General features: G+C 33.9%; 3 protein-coding genes across 4 annotated transcripts; 2 read left to right on the top strand and 1 right to left on the bottom strand.

Moving 5' to 3' along the window:
* Positions 1-1318: 1318 nt before the first annotated feature.
* LOC120275962 (pentatricopeptide repeat-containing protein At1g04840) lies at positions 1319-3854 on the top strand. Of its 2 annotated transcripts, none has more exons than XM_039282700.1 (2): positions 1319-3706; positions 3825-3854. In XM_039282700.1, exon 1 carries the CDS (start codon positions 1629-1631, stop codon positions 3276-3278), a length of 1650 nt encoding a protein of 549 aa, XP_039138634.1. In that variant the 5' UTR covers positions 1319-1628; the 3' UTR covers positions 3279-3706; positions 3825-3854. The 2 variants fall into 2 exon arrangements, with proteins under 2 accessions (XP_039138634.1, XP_039138633.1); XM_039282699.1 differs by lacking the exon at positions 3825-3854 and having other exon boundaries at positions 1319-3366; positions 3573-3724.
* LOC120275963 lies at positions 3851-7153 on the top strand. Its single transcript, XM_039282702.1, has 5 exons — positions 3851-4177; positions 5022-5123; positions 5882-5997; positions 6501-6584; positions 6746-7153. Exons 1-5 carry the CDS (start codon positions 3952-3954, stop codon positions 6800-6802), a joined length of 585 nt encoding a protein of 194 aa, XP_039138636.1. The 5' UTR covers positions 3851-3951; the 3' UTR covers positions 6803-7153.
* A 5894-nt stretch (positions 7154-13047) lies between these two features.
* LOC120276446 (ubiquitin-like modifier-activating enzyme 5) lies at positions 13048-19020 on the bottom strand. The gene is made up of 14 exons (XM_039283191.1): positions 18824-19020; positions 18488-18556; positions 18298-18411; positions 17968-18096; positions 17721-17789; positions 16767-16919; positions 16150-16186; positions 15768-15850; positions 14628-14702; positions 14344-14418; positions 13963-14049; positions 13761-13876; positions 13609-13658; positions 13048-13519 (listed from the first exon to the last, which is right to left on the bottom strand). The coding sequence occupies exons 1-14, from the start codon at positions 18911-18913 to the stop codon at positions 13380-13382; spliced, it is 1287 nt and encodes a 428-aa protein (XP_039139125.1). The 5' UTR covers positions 18914-19020; the 3' UTR covers positions 13048-13379.
* Positions 19021-20588: the final 1568 nt, after the last annotated feature.

The raw sequence follows: 20588 nt of genomic DNA, 5'->3' as shown, positions 1-20588 counted from the left end.
TTATGGAACGTATGTTGGACTTGAAAACAAACGTCCAAATGACCCTTCTGATCCTATTCTGGATGACATAAGACATATGCTCTCTCCTCACCAATATCTCATCCAAGAATTCAATGTCTTCTTGCCTCCTTGTTGCAGACTTGAACCTCTTAGCCAAGATAATTCAAAGATCAAAGTTCTTGAAGATGACCTTAACTTTATCTAGTTGGTCAAAGAAAGAGTTTCTGAGAATGAGTACAAGAGTTTTGTTCATTTGTTATCTGACCCGAATTCCGGCAATGAGAGTATTTTGGAGATTGAAAAGCTTTTGTCTCCATTTGCTGATTTGGTTGGCAAGTTTGAGGATTTCAAGCCTGTATCAAAGCGAATGAGCAAGAGAAGAAGAATTGTACATCAAGAAAAGAACAAGGTTGATAAAAATGGATATGGGGAAATGTTGGAGAATATGCATGATTTGGATGTGGAGATGAGGAGGTATAAAACAATTGTTGATGATGAAATGCCGGAGTTTCTGAAATTGCTGCATGCAAAGGATGAAATTGGAAGGTCGGAGATTCGTGTTGAGGATAATTTTTCGGCGATATCTATGAGTTGTTTAAAGAATTTGTTTGGTGGAAATGAAGATGATATTGGGAAATTACTGAAAGAGAATGGTGAAGAAACTCAGTGTAAAGTAATTGCTTATCAGCAGAAAATCAAGCAGGAGATGGACTTATCAAGCCAAAAAAACTCTTGAGACTTGGCCTCAACTAGAGTTTATTTTTGCTTAAAAAAAGATTTTATATATTGAATGTGTAGATTTCTGTTTAATTTAAGTAGCCATGCATATTCATGTATGTTGTGTTAATGTTTTTCTTTGTTCTCAGATTTTCATGAAGTTTATTTCTGAGCCATGTGTGTATATTATATTTAGGAGATTTAATTGAATTCTATCAATTTAATGACGAACTGTAATAATGTGAATAAACAGATCATCACTGCCATTAAATAAAGAAAAAAATTATTTGTGCAATATTATAATGTAACCATGTATTATGTGTTTTAACTTTACATGATTCTATTTTGAATTCTCCATAAAACAAACATCAAACATAAAGTACCGTGATTTGATTTTAGATTCTCTCTAAAACAAACATTATACATAATGAATCAAATTTTAGATTCTCCCTAAAACAAATATCACCAATAATCAATGTAAGACCAAAGCAATCCCATAACAAAAATTCCAGTAATAATTCAAAATTTTAATTTTTTTTTTTTTAAAAATATTTCATAATTTATATACAATTACATGCACACATTCAAACCGTTAGGCACAACCATGAATCGAATTGCTCGTGATTTCCCGCCAAACTCCGAAGCCGGTTTCATCTCTCTGATCCAATCCTCTCAATCACTCCACCATCTGAAGCAAATCCACGCCCTTGTCCTCCGTCTCCACCTCTTCTTCTCCAGCATCCCCATCTCCACCCAACTCCTCTCCTCCTCCTCCCGTCTCCACTCCATCCCCTTCTCCCTCTCCCATCTTCCGTCTCTTCCCCTCCCCTTCTCCTTCCCTCTTTAACGCCCTCATCCGCGCCCTCTCCGACCACTCCCTCCCTTTCCTTGCTCTCTCCCATTTCGCCATCATGTTCAACTCCTCCCTTCGCCCCGGCCGCCTTGCCTTCCCCTTCGCCCTCAAGTCCGCCGCCGCTCTCTCCCACCCCTCCCTCGCCTTCTCCCTCCACGCCGCCGCTTCCAAGGTCTCTCTCGACCTCGACTCCTTTGTTCGCACTTCTCTTGCTGATATGTACGTAAAGCTTGGGTTTTTGGATTGTGCACTCAAGGTGTTTGATGAAACGCCTGACTCGCACCGTGCTGGAAATGTTCTTCTTTGGAATGTTGTTCTCAATGGGCTTTGCAGGGATGGTGATGTGGAGAGAGCGAGGGAGTTATTTGATGTGATGCCGGAACGGAGTGTTGCTTCTTGGAATAGTTTGGTTCATGGGTTGTTGAAAAGGGGTGATCTTGATGGTGCTGTGGAGTTGTTTGAGGGAATGCCTGAGAGGAATGTGGTATCTTGGACGACGATGGTGGCGGGGTTATCACGGAACGGGGATAATCAGCGGGCTGTGTGGATGTTTGATCGGATGTTGGAGAATGAGGTTAGAGGGAATGAGTTCACGGTGGCGGCGGCATTGTCTGCGTGTGCGAGGATGGGGGCTTTGGAGAGTGGTTTGCGCGTTCATGAGTATGCTTTGGCAAACGGGTTCAGGGAAAATGGAGCAGTGGGCACTGCGCTTGTTGATATGTATTCGAAATGCGGGAAGATTGAGTGTGCAAGTGAGGTGTTTGATAGGATGGAGCGGAGGGATGTGCTCACGTGGACGGCGATGATAATGGGGTGGGCAATTCACGGGCATTGGAGAAAAGCATTTCAGTGTTTTGAGGACATGAAGTGTGCGCGTGTTAAGCCAGACGATGGGGTGTTTTTAGCTGTCTTGATGGCGTGTGTGCATTCGGGGAAGGTGGAGAAGGGGCTTGAGTTGTTTGACAGCATGAGATTCGATTATCAAATTGAGCCAACGATGAAGCATTACACATGTATTGTGGACTTATTTGGAAGAGCTGGTCGATTGCAAGAGGCTCTTGAATTCATGAAAGCCATGCCTGTCGAACCAGACTTTGTCCTCTGGGGTGCACTTTTTAGTGCTTGCAGGGCTCACAAGAACATTGAGATGGCAGAATTGGCAGCTGAGAACCTTCTCCGGCTCAAACCAAGTCACTCTGGTGGCTATGTTTTCCTTTCAAACATGTACTCCAGTGCAAGAAGATGGGATGACGCGGAGAAAGTTAGAATCACTATGAAGGATCAAAGTGTGGGGAAATCCCCGGGATGGAGTTACATTGAAATCAGGGGACAAACACATTGTTTTTATGCGGGTGATCGGTCTCACCCCCAGTCAAACGAAATACACAACAAGCTAGAGGGGTTAGTACTCCGCGCTAAGGAGCAAGGATATGAACCAGACAGAGAGTGTGTTCTCCATGACATCGAGGATGAGGATAAAGAAGACTCATTAGAATGCCACAGCGAAAAGCTGGCCCTGGCATTTGGGCTCATCAGTACTGCAGATGGAGAGGAAATCAGGATTGTGAAAAACCTCAAAGTCTGTGGAGATTGCCATTCGTTGATGAAGGTTGCTAGTTTGATATGTGGCAGAGAAATTGTACTTAGAGATAATAAAAGGTTTCACCATTTCAATTCTGGTGTGTGTTCTTGTGGAGATTATTGGTGATCATCTTCTTGTGATCAAGCAAAGACTAAAAAACAAACTAACCTTGCATTCTTCACAGCATGGCAATGGCAAAACACAATGCTATCAAGTATGTTCTCTTGCTCTGATTTACTTTCAAATTCTAGACCATATCAAGCTTAAACCACATGATAGAATCCTTTTCATTCAGTGGTTTTAATTATCATAAGAATAAACCATTTGATTGGTTTGACAAAGCAATCTTAGGGAATAAACCACTTGTATGTGACTTTTTTTCACTCTCTAAATAAAAAAAAATATTTATTTTGATTTTAGAGGATTGTTTGGGTTCGTGGTAACGTGAAAACACGCCCAATGTTGCACACAGTAAGAGACCACAATCTTAAAAGACCGGTTTGATGGTGTGGGATTGCCCTTCACATAATATGCATAGACTCTCCCTCAATTAGGTAATGTGGGACTTTGTCACTGTAACAGTGATAATATTGATGGTAATATTTACCCGTAAGCAGAGTTAGGGAGGAAAAAAGAAATATTACTCTAGTTAACCTATTGAAAATATTATAGCAAACATGGGCCCGGCCCGGCCCAGCCCAGTAAGAGTCAAGAGAGAACTATTTAAAGAGCGAGGCCCGGGTTCTGTAGACAAACATCTTCCAATCAGAGAGAGCCTCAAAATATCGCGCGGTGTGGGATGTCGTGCAGGACCGTTCTTGGTTCCATGCTCCTCTTCGAGCCATGGCGCCGCCCCCTCCACCGCCCCTTCCCCTTCCCCTTCGCCTTTTTCCCTTTTCCTCCTGCTTCTAGGTCTAGGTTTCGGCCCATTGGCTCCTCGCTTCGTTGCTCCAGTGGCGACGCCTCCTCCACCGCGCCTGATGACCAGGGCCCTCCCCAAGAGGCCGTCCTCAAGGCCATCTCTGGTGAGCTCCTTTCTTCTTTGTTTTTGTTGGTTTTCTGGTTTTTTAATCTTAGTTTGATTCTTTTGTTTGTCTGTGAATTACTGTTGTTTTTCTTTTGGTGGTGTTTAGTTGTAACTTCAGGACGGGCCATTTAGGGCGTACTGTTTTTTTTTTTGGAACTTAGGAGGCATCAAATGGGTTGAGATTTTTATGAATTGGTGGTTTCAGCTGTTGATTCGATACAGCACTTTGAATAGTAGGATAATATGCAAGAAAAGGTGTAACAATGCAGGGTTACTGAAGATCCAATTCATATGTGTGATTTAGTTTTGTATGCTATTCGATCATGCGCTTGTTATAGCTAAGGGGTTTGTGATTGTGTCTTGGTGCAAAACTTGAGTAAAATTTTGAAATTACTGTTACGGGGAATATAAACAAAATATGAATTTCATTTAACAAGAAGAAAACTATATGGTGGTACTGGAAATGGTCGAAAGTTGGCGCCTTTTTCTACTTTTGTTGATGAAATTTTTAATAGATTACTTGAAGGAGTCAGAAAAATCATCAAGGGTTGTTCTTCAACTGGGTGCATCTTTGCAACAATTTGCCTTCAATTATGTCCCTATGTTTTATTGGACGGAATTAAGATTTCTATTTGGGGTATAGAGAGGGAATGAAGGCTTCATATTTTGTAGTTGATGAGGAAATAAATTCCATCATGATCATTCCTTCTTGCTTGCTAGCTATCATGCGGTGTTATATACTTGAAGACATTTCTTTGAAGTTATTAGTTTAAATTATTGTGTTTCTTATCATATCTATAATACATTTTCTTCAATTATGTCCTATGTTGGGATGTCTCCAGAAGTATCAAAGTCTGAAGGGCGGGTTGCACAAACCACAAACGTCGTTATTGGTGGTACTGTGACTGATGATGCCACTGATGAATGGCTTGTTTTAGATCAGAAAGGTATTGCAGAATGTCTATTCCCAAACTATGGCATGGTTACTATTTACTTGTGTCAATGCCTTTGTTTGTCTATGTGCCTCCTGCATGTGTATGAGACTTGGTTGTCCAGAGAGAGTCCCTTTGTCCAATTTATAATCAGGAGCAATCGTGCCTAATGTGCTTTATGTATGGAAGCCGGAAAGAGATTTGAATCGAGTATTTTATCTAGTACCAACCTGCTTTCTGAGTTTTCACTGATTTTTTTTCTCATAATGACCGAGTTTCATGTTTATTTGGTTCTAGCCACTCACCTTGGTGTTCTTCCGGGTCATCCATTTATTTTTTACTTATGTTAGTTGAGCTTCTTGAGGAAGTTACCCTGTTGCAGTTCTGACTATGAAAGATATGGTTGCTTATATATGTGCAATTCTTCTAGTTATGAAGGAAACATATTAATTACATTCCAGATAAAAATTTTAATGCATTGTGAATCTTCCAATATAAGTAAAGGATTTTGTTATTTCTCTGCTTATGGAAAATTTTAGTACTTACCTTTTAGTTTGAGATGGCCACTGAGCAGAATATCTGACTTTGATCCAACTACCAAGCAGCATATCCCCCATTCTCATTACTAACCGTTAAGGTTGTAACAAGTTGCTTTCCATTAAACTGGCCATACGACGCAAACTAATCATCCCTTTGCATTAGTCACTAATTTTTCTGCATTAATTCTATGAACCCTTTGCTATGATTTTTCTTTTTTCCTCCTATTCTGCAGGTTAATTCATATCCAATGACAAGAGGGTTTACAGCGATAGGCACAGGAGGTGATGATTTTGTCCAAGCTATGGTTGTTGCTGTTGAATCTGTACTTCAGCAACCAATTCCAGAGGTTTGTAGTATCTCAGGATCACTACAGAATATTGACTATCAAGAGCTATGCCCTCTACAAATACGGGTTTTTAGTTCATTTCGTCCTCTTCCAATTTATCAATCCATCTAAGGCTTTGCATGACTAACCCATACAGGCTAAGTTATTTAGTCATTATTGACTATAAATGAGTGAGCTTTTAAGTGAGTACCAAAGCGATGTCTTCCAAATCAAAAAAGAAGTGGAGATCAATGTTAATCCTTTTTGTATGTGCAACATAAATTTGCCTTACATAATATTTAATATGCATAGAATAGACTTATCAATTGCAGATGTTGATATATTTTCCTCTTCTTGCATTAATGATGTTACATTTCTGAATTTTTTTCAGCTTAATCATGATAGGCTGGTTCATTTATAAGTATTCTGCATGGCTTTATGTATTAAGTTGGTCCATCCCTAATATAAATGATCTTCATGTCTAATGTCATAGCTGCTGAACAAATTTATATGGTTTGGAACAGGGTCGCGTTACTCAAAAACTATCTTCTGGAGGCAAATACGTGTCTGTAAATATTGGACCTATTCAAGTCGTTTCCAGTGAACAGGTATACTAAACTTATGCATAAAACTGACATATCAAGACTGAATATATAAAAAATTTATGTAATTGCAATAGTCATCGGAAAACTCATTAAGTTATGGTCTTTTTAACCTGACGTTCTTTTTTCTTTAGTTTGACCCTCGACCCTTTCCATGCTGCAACCAGGTTCAAGCTGTTTATAATGCCATGAGGAGGGATGATCGGATGAAATATTTTTTATAGGCCATCACACATTCCATTGAACAAAGAAAAGCTTGCTGAGTTCTACATCAGAGTGTTCCCTAATAGCACACTCTTCAGATTCTAGGTACATTTCATTTCTCTGCCATCTTATATTATAACCTGTTGTCAATGCTTTAAGGTGTCAGATATATTATTATAAATTAAATGTGCCATCATCAAGCTAATTACAAACCCTTGGTCGTCTGATGATTTGTAAAGAGATGTTCTCTTTGATCACTAACCCTTGTGTTCATTATGTTAGGGTTGAGAGTGCTAATTTAAAATGTACTTTTACCGTGAGCACTTGCTTTTTATTTATTATTAGATATATATTGTTTTTAAAGAAAATCATTGGTAGCATTGAAGGCTTGCGTTACGTTATAATTTTATTTTGTTTTAATAACCCAAATCGGTTATAATTTATACTAAAATTCCTAAACTTATTATTACTAAGTTATTACTCATGTCATTTAATATTGAAATTAGAGCAAAATATTTATATGTTTTCACAAAATAAATACCCAAGTTATTTGAAATAAAAATAATCATAACTCTAATAAGTGTGGTGTTATATTTACATGTTAGATTTACTCGAATAGATTTCTCGAATGACATATTAAGTTTCTCAAATTACATGGATGTCAACATGGCAACCATGCCATTATCTACATGAATTTGTAAAACTTATAAAAATACATCATCTGATTTACTTCCTTCATTCATTTTTATCTATTGTGGTTAACTGAATTTGTAAAACTTATAAAAAAATCAATTATCTTTCCAAAATTATCCTTAATTTATATTTTCATATTTCTTTCATATTTAATTTCAAAAAAAGAATTGAATAAGTGTATTTATTCAAAATAATTTTGAGAAAAAAATAATAAATGCTTTCTTGATGATGAAAAGAACATGGATTTGTGACAGATTAAAAAGAGATGAGGAGTACTTATATAGTTAAAATTATTGACATGAATTTTTAAAACTTCACAAATCATCATCACTTCATGGTGGCATCCGAAAACAATATAATATTATCAACTAGTATAAATTAGGAACTTTTTATCTTTGGACAAATAAGTGACAAGCGTCATCTATTTAAGGGAAGTTAAGGACTTGCACTACCTTTGAACACAAGCACAAATTTAACAAGCATCTGTGTTTTCACCTCGCATAAGCTTTGAGGTTCGATATCGGGTTTTCCGGAAATGAACATCTTACATTAGGAATTCGAAAGAAATAATAATAATAATAATAATAATAATAATAATAATAATAAATTCATTTGAATACAATTGTAAATAAAAAGAGAAATTAAAAAAAATGCAAAAATATTTATGACAGCAAACCTTCATCAGAGGAGATGATAATCTAAAGTTGGAATCTTTGTAATAATAATATTAAGTTTGAAATATGTAATATTTAAAATAAGGTAATATAAACTTTCAAATAATAATAGTAAATGTTTTATATCTAAATGTATGGATATAAGACATGTTGTGTATATTATAAATGTGAATAAAGAGCAAATCTTCAATCCTTAAATTTGGAGGGATTTGAATCTTCAACTTTGACAAATAAATGAAATAATTTTCTTTTGTTTTTTTTTCTTCTAATTTGTAATTCATGTTTTTGTTTTCGGAGTTTTATTTAATGCTTATCATTGCTTTTGATGGTATTGAGGTCTATCATTTGTTATGTGCTAAGTTCTTATATTTTCGCTTTCAAATATTGTTGTATGTTATACACATTGCCCGCACTCAGAATTCTTCTATTTTATTTTTATTAAAAGTCTGTATATAAGAGGTCATAACCTCACAAGATAATATATGACCTCACAAGATACTATAGGAATAAAGTTTTAAACCCTTGTCTTTTTACTTATTTTGTGGTAAATTATCACTGAACTATCGGTGGTTTCTCTCTGTAAAGATAGAATATGATTGAGAAGAATATAAAATCAAAATTGTGAAGTCTTGGAGCTATAACTAAGTTTGAAAGAAATAAATCATTGTAAATTATACTGGAGTTGATAATGTTAGATTGTGTTTTTTTTGTAATACTTTTAATAAAGTTTGTTGGTTGCAATTTAAATACTAACTTATATAATAAATTTCTTTTTTTTTCAGTTTTTTGTATGTATATGGATGATGGAAATCTTTTGAAAATTAAATGGATAATTAAAAATATTTTTATGTAATAATATAAGGAAAAATGTCATACTATTTCCTGTAGTAGTTTATTTTGCAGTGTCATTAATCAATTTGAAATATATATATATATATATATATATGAGTGAAAAAAAAAATCACTTTATTGATTGCAATTAGTAAAACAATATGGAATTTGCTTTTTTGGTCGACGACAATAATAATAATAATATCAATAATTTTTTGGTTTATTGATACCAGATTCTTCAATTTCTTGGTTTATTGGTCTCGGATTATTTGTATATAGTATTGGTGTTTTTACTGTGGAGGAGCATTTGACCCTCAACTCAAGATGATAGTTCAGATATGTTAAGGTATTAATTTCACTCATGTGCATGTTGACTTTGCGTATTCAATAATAATAATAATAATAATAACAACTATTGTTTAAAGAGGGTGTTTGCTTGTTTTTAAGAATTTGAAACTATTTCTTTTAACAAATTGTATTATTATTGTACTTATACAGAGTACATACAAACAGTTTTGAATCCTAAAATATTATATTACGAGAAAATGAACATTCGCAGTTGAGCATAGTATTAATTAAGATGCTACAGTGAGACATAATTAAAAGTTAGTTTGATTCATTAGTTTAAGTCTTAATTTTGAAATTGATTGCTGTAGGGTTGAATGGTTCAAATTTCTTTAAGTACTGTGCATAAATTGATTGAACTGTTTAGATCAAAATACTATACATCTGATTTTTTTACTATGCTACTATTTATAAGTACAGTAATATTATTTACTGAACAGTGTTGAATAAATCTACGAATGTATGCAGATGATTCATCTTTTTATATTATTATTGCACTTATATGCAGTACATACAAACAGTTTTGAGTCCTAACATATTAATTTACTTTCTTTTAAAATAAAAACCTCTCGAGGGAGATTGTCTCTATACATTTCTTTTACTTCAAAGAGCTACTTAGTAGCTTATCGATTATAATAAGAGAAACTATAACAAACTAGAGTAACTCATAAAAAACAGAAAAACAAATATGACCTTAACTAAAAATAAAACCTACATGACTTTATTAATCACTTGGGTGATTCTATATATTTGTGAAATAGTGAAACAACCGGTGATGATCATGATACATGTTAGACAAATAGAAAATTCGTAAGAAAAATCATACAGTTCATTAATCCCGGAGTTTCATTTCCTTGTAATAATTTTCACTATCATGCAATTCATTTGAGACTTTACTTGATATACATGCCTAATTTTATGTTGAATTCTTCGGTTGTATTTCCTGCATTGTTATTGTAGAGCCAAATAAATGCTTTGCACTCTCTCTGAGAGCCATTCCAATAACTGTCTGTCAATTTGCTGCAAAATTAATCCCCAATCTTAAAGCCTATAAATATGGCTTCATGCAAAGAGAGAATGTATACATATATAAATATTTTTTAATGAAAGAAAAATCTATAATCAATCAACTCAAACTTACAATTATAATTTTTTTTCTTGTTAATATACTTATTCAATTAAAAAGCCATTTTTTTACTTTAAAAAAACTCAATTTGATAACATTTGTAGTTGAAACAAATTCATGACGAATTCTTACCTTTCATTGGGTTTTCTCCAATGTCTTATACATCTTTTAATGAATATTTGTAACTTTCCCTGTTCCTTGTATCGTATAAAATTTTAAATTCAATGATTATAAAAAAAACAGCGTTTTAAAAACAATATAGTAATATATATATATATATATATATATAAAGTAGTGGAATGTCAAGAACTCTAATTTTAAAATTTGTACATGAAGGCCTACATCATCGATTTTGTGTTGGGAGTCACATGGAAAAACAAGTAATTATTGTTAAGAAATAAAAAAGACATGTTTGCCAGCAAGGGCGAAGCCAGTAATTTATTTTAAGGGAATCCAAAAAAAAATTTTATAGGGAGATAAAAAAAAACTTTTTAGAAGGGCAAGTAAAAGTGAATTGAGACAAATTTTTTTTTTTTTTTAAAAAGGGCAACAAGTGCATATCTTTATGATATGGTGTGTGAGTTGGTTGTGACATAACCTATGAGTTAATTTATCCAACAAAGCTCTAACCCTCACTATTCTACACACATGAAATTTATTTTGATGCTGCTAATTATTTGAACTAAGTGGCTTTGACAATAAGACAAATATTAGATTTTTATAAATATTTTTGTAAAATTATACTTTTTTTTAATAGCATATATATACTAATATTTAGAAAATCATGTTGTCCAAACAATAAATAAATAAATGTTTCTATATAACTAATTTAAAATAAAAATTATCAAAAAGGCTAAACAATAAAAAATTTTATAAATATGTTTGTCTTAAACTATGATATTTGTGGACTATATATACTAATTGATTATAAAAAAACCAACTCATCAAACAATAGACTTTTACCAAAAAAAAAAACTATATAAATCAATTTGTAAAATATTAAAGAGCCAAATAATAAAATTTCACAAAAATTTTTCTAAAAATATTATTTTTATATTATATGCATTAATTTGATATATATATATATATTATTTAAAAAATTAAGAGGGAGTCACGTCCTTTCTTCAGCCACCCCTAGCTAGCCCCTTGTTTGCCAAAAAAACACTTGATCTATTGACACTATATTTTTGTAAGGAATATTTGTAATTTTTACTAAGAAAACTGATTTGAATTTCAGTTTAATCAAAATGGAAAGATGGATTGAAGTATTAACTTTTCACCTACGCACGATATGACTTATCAAATTAAAATGCAACTTAATTAGATATGTAAATAAATTAAAATGCAATTTTTAATTTTAAATTATTTTGACTTGTCTCAAACTATTTTAAGATATTATAAATTATTTTTAATTTTTTTGGGATTAAGATTTTAAAAATTCTTTTAAAAAAATGGTAGACCGGTAAAAGTGATTGATGCCTAAATAGTTCCTTCGTTTGAATCCTATCCTTCTTTTGAATGAGTAAAAATTTTGAGTGATCCATTGTACTCATGCCTAATTTCCACTCGAGTGATGTGTCACCATCAGCATGGATTAATTAAATCATGTTTAATAGCTAACGTGTAAACTTCGGTCGTCAGCTCAATCAAAAAATAACCGAATCCTATGGATGACCTCCGTGAAAAAAATTGATGTTGAGTGATTGAAAAAAAATGAATTGAAATTCAATGAGCAAAGTGAAAATTGGGCATAGTACAGTGATCACTCAAAAATTTTTACTCGTTTGAATCCTATCCATAACACAATTTTTTTAAAAAGCTTAACTCGTAAAAAAATATTTTAATTTAATAATAAAATATTATTTAAAATAATAATTGTAAAAAATTTAAAAACCCGTCGGATCAAACAAGCTTAGGTATATTAAACGTTGTTTAGTTTTAGGGGGTTGGTTTTTTTACGTATTCTTAGATTTTGTTGCATATATATCTAGACACTAAAATTTTATTGTAGTCTTTTGAGTATGTTAAGGTATTAACTCTCCATTGTGCACATACATATGGGTTGAGGTCTTAAGTCCATACTATCTTAGCTTTTTTTTAAAATTAAGGTAAAAGCACATATGTGCTAAAGTATCATGCCCTAATTTCTCTTACTTTCTCTTAAATAAGCGCAGTTATGACCTATTTAATTTGTGAAAATAAAAATATTTACCATATGGAATTTGGCAAATTTATATGATGTCAAGGTCATGAACTTATGGTTGGGTTATTTCAGAACATGATATTCTATTTTATCAATGAAATATCTAAAAAATAAAGCAAAGCAAATTAATGTCACTTCTCCCAATGATAAATTTGTTCATGGGTTACGAATCAAACACAAAGATAAAAATAACTTTGTTTTAAATTTGCACATATTCTCCATCAAAACTTTATTCGGTTAACTTAAAATCATGAAAATAATAATAATAATAATAATAATAATAATAATAATAATAATAATAATAATAATAATAATAATAATAATGTTATCCGGGTTGAGAGGTAGAAAGCATGCTAATAGTTTTCCTTGCTTGTTAGCAAATGTACTACAATCAAAATCCAAATCAAGCAATTAGCATAAATTAAAATTGCCTTATTGTTTACAGGACTCATCAAGTGAAAGTTGATTTTCTGCACAACAAAACCACCAAATGATAAGGGAGTGTCCAAGGTCCAGATTACATCAATCAAGTTCAATATTTAAATACCGTCCAATATTCGACTAATTCTCCCCTTGTTTTGTTTGTAAAAACAGGGTTGCTCAAGCAGCTTGAAATTGGCAGTTAAAAAAGCCGATAAGTTAAAATATCAATCAGATTATAGAACATCCCCCAACCCCACTTGTTTGCCCTTAACTCTATGCTTTTAATCAATTACTCGAAAGTGTTACGATGAATTAAGGGCATCGAGTTGCCGCTGGAGTTCCTCGAGGTCATCATTGATTGCAGTTATCCCTCCTGACACCGGTGGCTCTTGATATTTATCGGCATTAGGAAGCTCGCGGACAAGACCTTCTGGAAGAGCATCTGGATGTTTATTATATAAGAGAAGGGGAATGAGTTAAGAGGCATCAAGATAGAATGGAAAGGAACAAGAACAGCAGTAAAAGTCTCACAAGGCTTCCTGCTGTGATCTGAGGTTTCAGCCTCACTGTCATCCACAACACTGACACAGAAGGAAATATAAGAGAAGTGAGCAAAAAAATAAAGGATTTACATGTGATTGAGGAAAACAAACAATGCATAAATTTGCTAAGAGTATGGTTACCTTATGTTCCATTCATTATCCATATGAAGCGGGCATTCTGTTTGTGATGATGATTCAGCTTCTAACTTTGCTTTGGCTAATGCATCTCTAGCTGGTTTTGCCTGAATGTATTCTTTCTGCAAGTATGATGGTGCTTCCTCCATGATCAATTTCGCAAGAAGCTAATAATACATTTGAGGACATCGGCACATGAGTTACTTACTTGACGCTCAAGACATGCTGAGTTTGAGCATTGGGGATTTGGTTTCATTTCCATAGTTGGAAAGTAGTCTTTAAGTGAATTATATCCCTGCAGCAATAGAAAGCATATTGTTCATTGAAATTCAGTGATCGATCAGACTAAGACATACTTGAACATTGGTGGTTACAAAAACATGTAAAATTTTGAGGTTCCATGAGAAATTTACGAAACAAAGGTAGCGTAGAACCGTAGATTTAGGTCATGTTTGATAGCATCATAACAATTTTATACCTCATCCCAAAAGTGTCATAGACCTTGGAACTTGTGAGGACGAGCTACCAGAAATATAATTGCTTGTTGATTGGAATTAGAAAAATAAGTTAGGAATAGAGATGATTTTACCAAATAGGGAGAAACTTGTCCAAATTTTAGTAGGTATTTGAGTGCATTCTGAACCAGGAGACCAGCAACAACACCCTGAAATGATAATTCAACATCAATTACTCAAAAATACTGGATAGGGCAAAGCTGCCTGTCGTAACAAGCAAAATACAGAAGGGGAGAGTGCAAAAAGATGGTCTACTTTCTATCTGTTTCCATCGGAAAAGCATTCTTGAGAAAAGCAAATCTTTTCCGGAAAGCACAAATAATCATATCACTAGAAGCTAATCCAAATTTATCCTCACCATGGTAGTTGGCAAAGATGCAGCACATACACCTTCACGCTTGAGTGTGCGCTCATCCACTCCAGATGCAACCACCTGTGATAAATCAGAACATTATCTCTAATTTCAAACTAGCAAGTTATGTAAAATGATAGTGGACTATGAAAAGTGGGGATCTGACAATAACAGGTCATATTCCAGTTCAGCCATAAAAAAAAAAGGGGACCAAAGGTAGATCTCACAGAAACCAAACCACTAATTAACAAAATTCCAAAAGATTCCTCATTCAAAACATCTTGTTCAACAACAAAGGCCAACAACTCTTGTCTAAATTGAAAGTTATTATCAACTCTTAGATAAATACTTCCATGAGAAACAAGAATAGGAAAAAACAAAAAAACGAAACAATGCAGGAAACAGGAAAACAGTTCAAGAAAGGAAACAAGCCCAAGAGTCCTCAATAAACAGTGTAGCATAAATATTTATCTTCACTGTGCATTGATCAGATCAAGGACCAAACATTTATAGAAATATGCTAAAATGATTCTGAAACTGCAATTGTTATTTCTGATTTGCATAGTTAAAGCAAATAACACATTGTTCCTTTCTTAATATGTTTGGGAATAAGAAAATGTCCACCCCACACAAGCACCGACTTTCGTTTACCCATAGCAATTTCAGCCAGAACCTAATGCAACTAAACTTAAGATACATAAATTACTATCTCATACAAATAGAATACAAAGCCATTTCTCAGACCCTATTCCAAATGAAAATTCTTACAGAGACCTAATAGATGACAAGTCATGTGTTTCAAATCCCACAATCTCTTCTATCATCAATTTGACAACAGATGAATATCCAACTCTTTCAACCAAAATGATGTGACTTCAGACATGCATTCATGCTTCTTAAAATGGCCAATCCCTACTCACATAATATCACAATTGACAAAAGCACAAGCAAGCAAACCTTTAACAAGTCAATGGGAAACATAAAGACACATTGAAGGCATGATTTTCTGAATAAAAGTTTAAAAACAGGCTTTGAAGGCATGATTTTCTGAATAGAAGTTTAAAAGCTGATGAATGGAAAACAATAACACCACAGATAACAATTACAACTTATGGCCTCTCCAACCATCAATGTATGCCAACATACCAAGGGTGGAGCACAAGCAAAGCATGCTGTTTCTCCAGGAACCAGCAATTGTATATGACCTGAGACTGCATCTTCAGATACACCTGCCCAAAGAATTTGCTAGTCAATTATATGCCAACGTCAATAACCCATTCGAGGACAAGTTTACTCATGATACATCACGCAGTGAATAACAAGCTGCTTCAATTCAGCTTACAGATTAATGCATTACAGAAAAAAAAATATACATTATACCAGGATGTAGACAATTGATTAGGATATCTCCTTAGATAATAGAAAGGAAGTAGGTAAGAATATTAATCAATAAATCATAAAAGATACTAGTCAATTAAGTGTGAACCTCAAAAGCTCATTTGAAAACAACTAAAACAAGGCCACTCACCAGATTCCATCCATGCCTGGTTCAGTTCATTGCATGCCTGAAAAACCACAGATGTGTCAGATTATGTTAACCTAGAGAAAACTCTTAGGGCTTGCAACTTTCAGTTATCCTATCCATATTTTTTTAATAAAAAGCAATTATTTAAATATATTTAATCAGTCAAATTTTTTAAAATATTAATATTAATAAATATTTCTAATTAACTAAATAGTAAAAAATTAAGTTTAAAATGTTTAATTTTACTAGTTTTAATTGAGTCAAAGCATGGCCAGCTCATATACAAATTTTCCAACCAACCCAATTTTCAAAAAAAAAAAATCTCCTAACACACTCTAACTCACCAACCTAAGACAACTTCAGTGTTTAATGGTAGAAGGAATTATGCATATTTCAGGGGTTGTGATGATCTTTGCTGTATGTATATTGATTTAAGGTCATAAAAGTTAAAGACCATTCCCAGACATAAATTCCAGTTTAATCTCAAAGAAGAAGCAACTGCAATTTTTTTTAATATAAAATAACAAAAAAAATACTCCTCAAATCATATTTAAGAGACCAGATTTTCATATAAATGGAGTGCCTTCAATATGTAAATATAAAATGGGAAAAACAGTCACCTGATTCACTACCATGCGAGCCTCGTAATTGTCAACACAACTCAGCACAAGATCAACACCACTACTTCGCCCATCTTCCTCAGGCTTTCTTCTTTTGAGGCTTTCTATGAAAGTATCAAAACCTTTGACAGTTGTGATGTTCAATGAGTAGCTCTGGAGACAGCATATGTGTACTATATCAATTATAAGTAAGAGTTGTTACATAAGAAAAATTGAAACATATACTGTGCATGGTATTCGATAAAAAATGAAGATAAACTTTTAGCTCAGTCGAGTAAAGGGAACAGAAAACAAAACAGAGGCAGAAGATAGAAATGGAAATGAATGAAAGATGTGCAAGTGGACAAAGGTAGGAAAAAGGAGGCAGTAAATACTACTATAATATTATCCAATTATATTGATGTACTTCACAGATATCTGAATTCATCTCTGCAAACACTGGCTAAGGACATGCATGTATGTTGATATAAAGGTTACTAACAAAAAACAGGGAAACTTCACTTAATCACTCTTTCTAACATCTCTCTAATCAACTAGCCTAATATAGGGACAGGGGGAAAAAAGTGAAGTTGGGTAAGCAAGGCATCTTGACTCAAATCAAGATCAAAGGGATACCGGACCTAAACTGATTGGACATAATGAACGAAGAAGCAAAACTCGAATGCCCTTGCATATTATAACTTACAACCTGAGCCAACTCAATCTGACATACCCCAATGTAATCATCAATAATTGAAGTTTATATTCTATGGTTCAATGGAAGCTGGCAGAGATTATACATAAAATCTAAGACTGAAATTATCTACAAAATTTTGATTACCAAGCTTACACAAACAAGAAACAAGTGACAAGTATTCATAATCAAGGGACAATAAAATAATAATAATAATAATAATAAAACATGATTTGTACGTGAATTGTATAAGGAAAACTAATCTGTATTAAAATGCTTACTTCCAAAACAACGTCTGGATTAATATCTGAAAGAGTCTGTACAGCAGCATCAGTCTTCGTCATGCCAACCTAGAGAGAAAGCATAAGATGAGGAACCATAGGGGGTTTTTCTCAAAAATAAATAAATAAATAAATAAATAAATAAAGCTCTCAGAAAAAACTGGAAACCCAAAATATTGCTGTAATCAAAAAGCAATAATTGAAAATAAATTAAAAATTGTTACGATGTGATGAAGAATAAGCATGCCTGATCAGGACGAAAGAATAACCTATTCATGTTAGCTAACTCCACTGTGTCATAATCATACAACAACAAGCGACCAATGCCACACCTTGTAAGCATTTCTGCAGCAACACTGCCAACACCACCTATGCCCTGTCACGAAAAATTATCACAAGTAGAATCTGATCAGAATAGTGTCTACAATGGTGCTAAAGATATATCAAGCCATAAATGAACCTTTTTCACTTATTAAAAAGTACAATTCACATTGAATTTTTCATTTGCCTACAAATCTAAATCAGAAAATGAAATACTGATTGACCAAAAGACGAAAGAAGAAAAAAAAATACATACAACTATTGCAACTGAGAAATTTCGAATCCTTTCATAGTTCTCAACAATGCCCATTCTTTGAAGCGCCATCAACCTGCTATAAGGGTTGCTATCAACTACTTCAGCACTCAATTCCTACGCCCCAAAGCACACGCATCATCAAAATCAGCAATTTGCTACCCAAAAAAACCAAATTACACCCAATAAATACCTTCACTTTGGAACGCCGACCACCCGATGATTTCACAAGGCTCATAATCCTACCCACTCGCTGTTGCATCTGAAAAACAACAACAACAACAACAACAACAACAACAACAAAAAATTCAACCGCGATAATGAACAAAAATTGCCCAAAAAAAAAAATCAAAATCAAAATCTTAAACAGCATCAAATTCATTATCACAGACCAAATCAAGATCACTGCAATCCAATGAATCCCTGTTACTAAAGAATGAATTTCAAAGAACCAACGATAGATCGGACGCACTAAAACTCCAAAAAGAAGGGGGAAACGCTGATCTATGAGATTAAAGTAGAAGATTACTTCTGAAATAGAATCATGGTGATCAGAGACTGGCAAGGATCGCTTCAAACCCTCAATGGATTCTTGCAGTGCTCTCAGCTCGTCCTCCATCGTTGCCCTCTCTCTCTCTCTCGCTCGCTCTGTGTCTGTGTTTCGTTCTTATTTGACGGGATCTATTCGAAGCTCGCATTCGAGGAAACGTTTTTACTTGATGAGCGCTGACGAAATGGGCCTCATTTAGCCTGAACGTATTCTAGCCCATTCATGGAGTAATAAATTCGAGGCAAAGATAGGAACATGTATAAATCTCAGCTTACTGAGTAAGTTGGATTTAGTGGGTGTCCCCACACACACACGCATGTAGGTCTGAAATCACCCTAGCATAATCTACTTATTTCACATTTTCGAGAAAAAAATGTAGTCTCACTCACTTTATGAATAGTCTTTAAAAATGATCGAGCTATCGATAGATCGACCAGTGCGTTGGTAAATTTTCGTACACTTTTTAACTCTACAGACGCCCTTAACGCATATAAACATGCCCATATTCGCACTCATGTATCTCTTTGTGTTAAATTTAATATTTTACATTCATTGGATTCTTTTGAGTGGAACCCACAAACTTTGTTGGTTTCTAGTTGTAAATATTTCTTCCAGGATTCTCTATTGATCATTGTGCATAGGCCTTAAGGCTTAAGCTCCCCTCTTATGTTTTTCTTGAAATTATTCAATAAGATTAGGCCTTAAGTTTTAATAAAATCTCTTTCTTTTTAGCTTGGTACCAGAGCGAAGTTTCATTTTGGGAAGATCTTCTTATGGCTTTTTCATGCTGGTAGCTCTTCCATCTTCAAGGAGCCTCCTCAAATTTTTCATTCAAAGTTCAATCAAGCTTCTTGACATTGGAAGAACACCCAGGTTTTATAAACCCCAAGGGTTTGTCTTGCAACAATGTTTCATAGAGATCTTTCTGATTGGCCATCTTCTTGAAATCTCTTTTATTTCCTTTTGATTTATGTATAAGAGATTGGTGGAATATTTTGTATCTTGCCAAAAGCTCTCATCATTGTGGTGACTTAAGCATCTGGTTATTCTAAATTGTATTCATGGAAAAATCTGAATTTTCTAAACCCATTCAGACTGTTTTTTATGATCAAATTATCTATTATGGGATGATGAAATGTGTAACTTTCTCAAGGGAAGGAAGTTGTGGCCTTTTATTGGAGGCGAGACAACCAAACCTATCAAAAAAAGAAGATGAGAAAGATGATGAATTTTTTTAATCGATTTGAGGATTGGGATTGTAAAAATCATCAAGTTCTAACATAGCTTCGCAATACTATTCATTATCAAATCAAAAGTCAGCTTGAGACAGGTTAGCACTAGAAAAAGAGGTTTGGGATTTCTTGGCTCGGAGATATTCCACTAAAAGCCAAGCACTTGGATATAAATTATTTTGTGATCTTGCTCATCTCAAACAACAACCAGGCCAATCTGTTCATGATTTTTTTAATCCTAGATACAGCCTATTTAGGACCAAATGTTGATAAGTGATCCATCTTGGAAGTGCAATAAAGATGCTGAAAATTATGCTAAACTCAGGGAAGATATGCAAGGCTCTTACAAATAACTTTGAGTAAGTTCGTAGTTCATTATTTCACTGGGAGCCTTCACCTGCACTTGATGTTGTAATCTCACCAATTTTGTCTGAAGAAATTAGACTTGCTACTTTAAAATCTCAGCGCTCTACTCATACTTCGGATATTCTAGCTATTAGAGTTTCAACATC

Source organism: Dioscorea cayenensis, chromosome 14 (genome assembly GCF_009730915.1).
Source record: "Dioscorea cayenensis subsp. rotundata cultivar TDr96_F1 chromosome 14, TDr96_F1_v2_PseudoChromosome.rev07_lg8_w22 25.fasta, whole genome shotgun sequence".
NCBI classification, from domain to species: Eukaryota; Viridiplantae; Streptophyta; class Magnoliopsida; order Dioscoreales; family Dioscoreaceae; genus Dioscorea; species Dioscorea cayenensis.
Note: the sequence above shows the minus strand (reverse complement) of the source record. Positions and strands in the feature narration are given on the sequence as shown.

Coding starts and splice junctions, on each gene's coding strand:
- LOC120275963 (XM_039282702.1), top strand. CDS start 3,952: ATGTCGTGCAGGACCGTTCTTGGTTCCATGCTCCTCTTCGAGCCATGG. Junction 4,178..5,021: donor CGTCCTCAAGGCCATCTCTG/GTGAGCTCCTTT, acceptor GGATGTCTCCAG/AAGTATCAAAGTCTGAAGGG. Junction 6,585..6,745: donor AAGTCGTTTCCAGTGAACAG/GTATACTAAACT, acceptor TGCTGCAACCAG/GTTCAAGCTGTTTATAATGC.
- LOC120276446 (XM_039283191.1), bottom strand. CDS start 18,913: ATGGAGGACGAGCTGAGAGCACTGCAAGAATCCATTGAGGGTTTGAAG. Junction 18,557..18,823: donor ACCATGATTCTATTTCAGAA/GTAATCTTCTAC, acceptor GTTGTTTTTCAG/ATGCAACAGCGAGTGGGTAG. Junction 17,790..17,967: donor TATTCTTTCGTCCTGATCAG/GCATGCTTATTC, acceptor CTTTCTCTCTAG/GTTGGCATGACGAAGACTGA.
- LOC120275962 (XM_039282700.1), top strand. CDS start 1,629: ATGTTCAACTCCTCCCTTCGCCCCGGCCGCCTTGCCTTCCCCTTCGCC.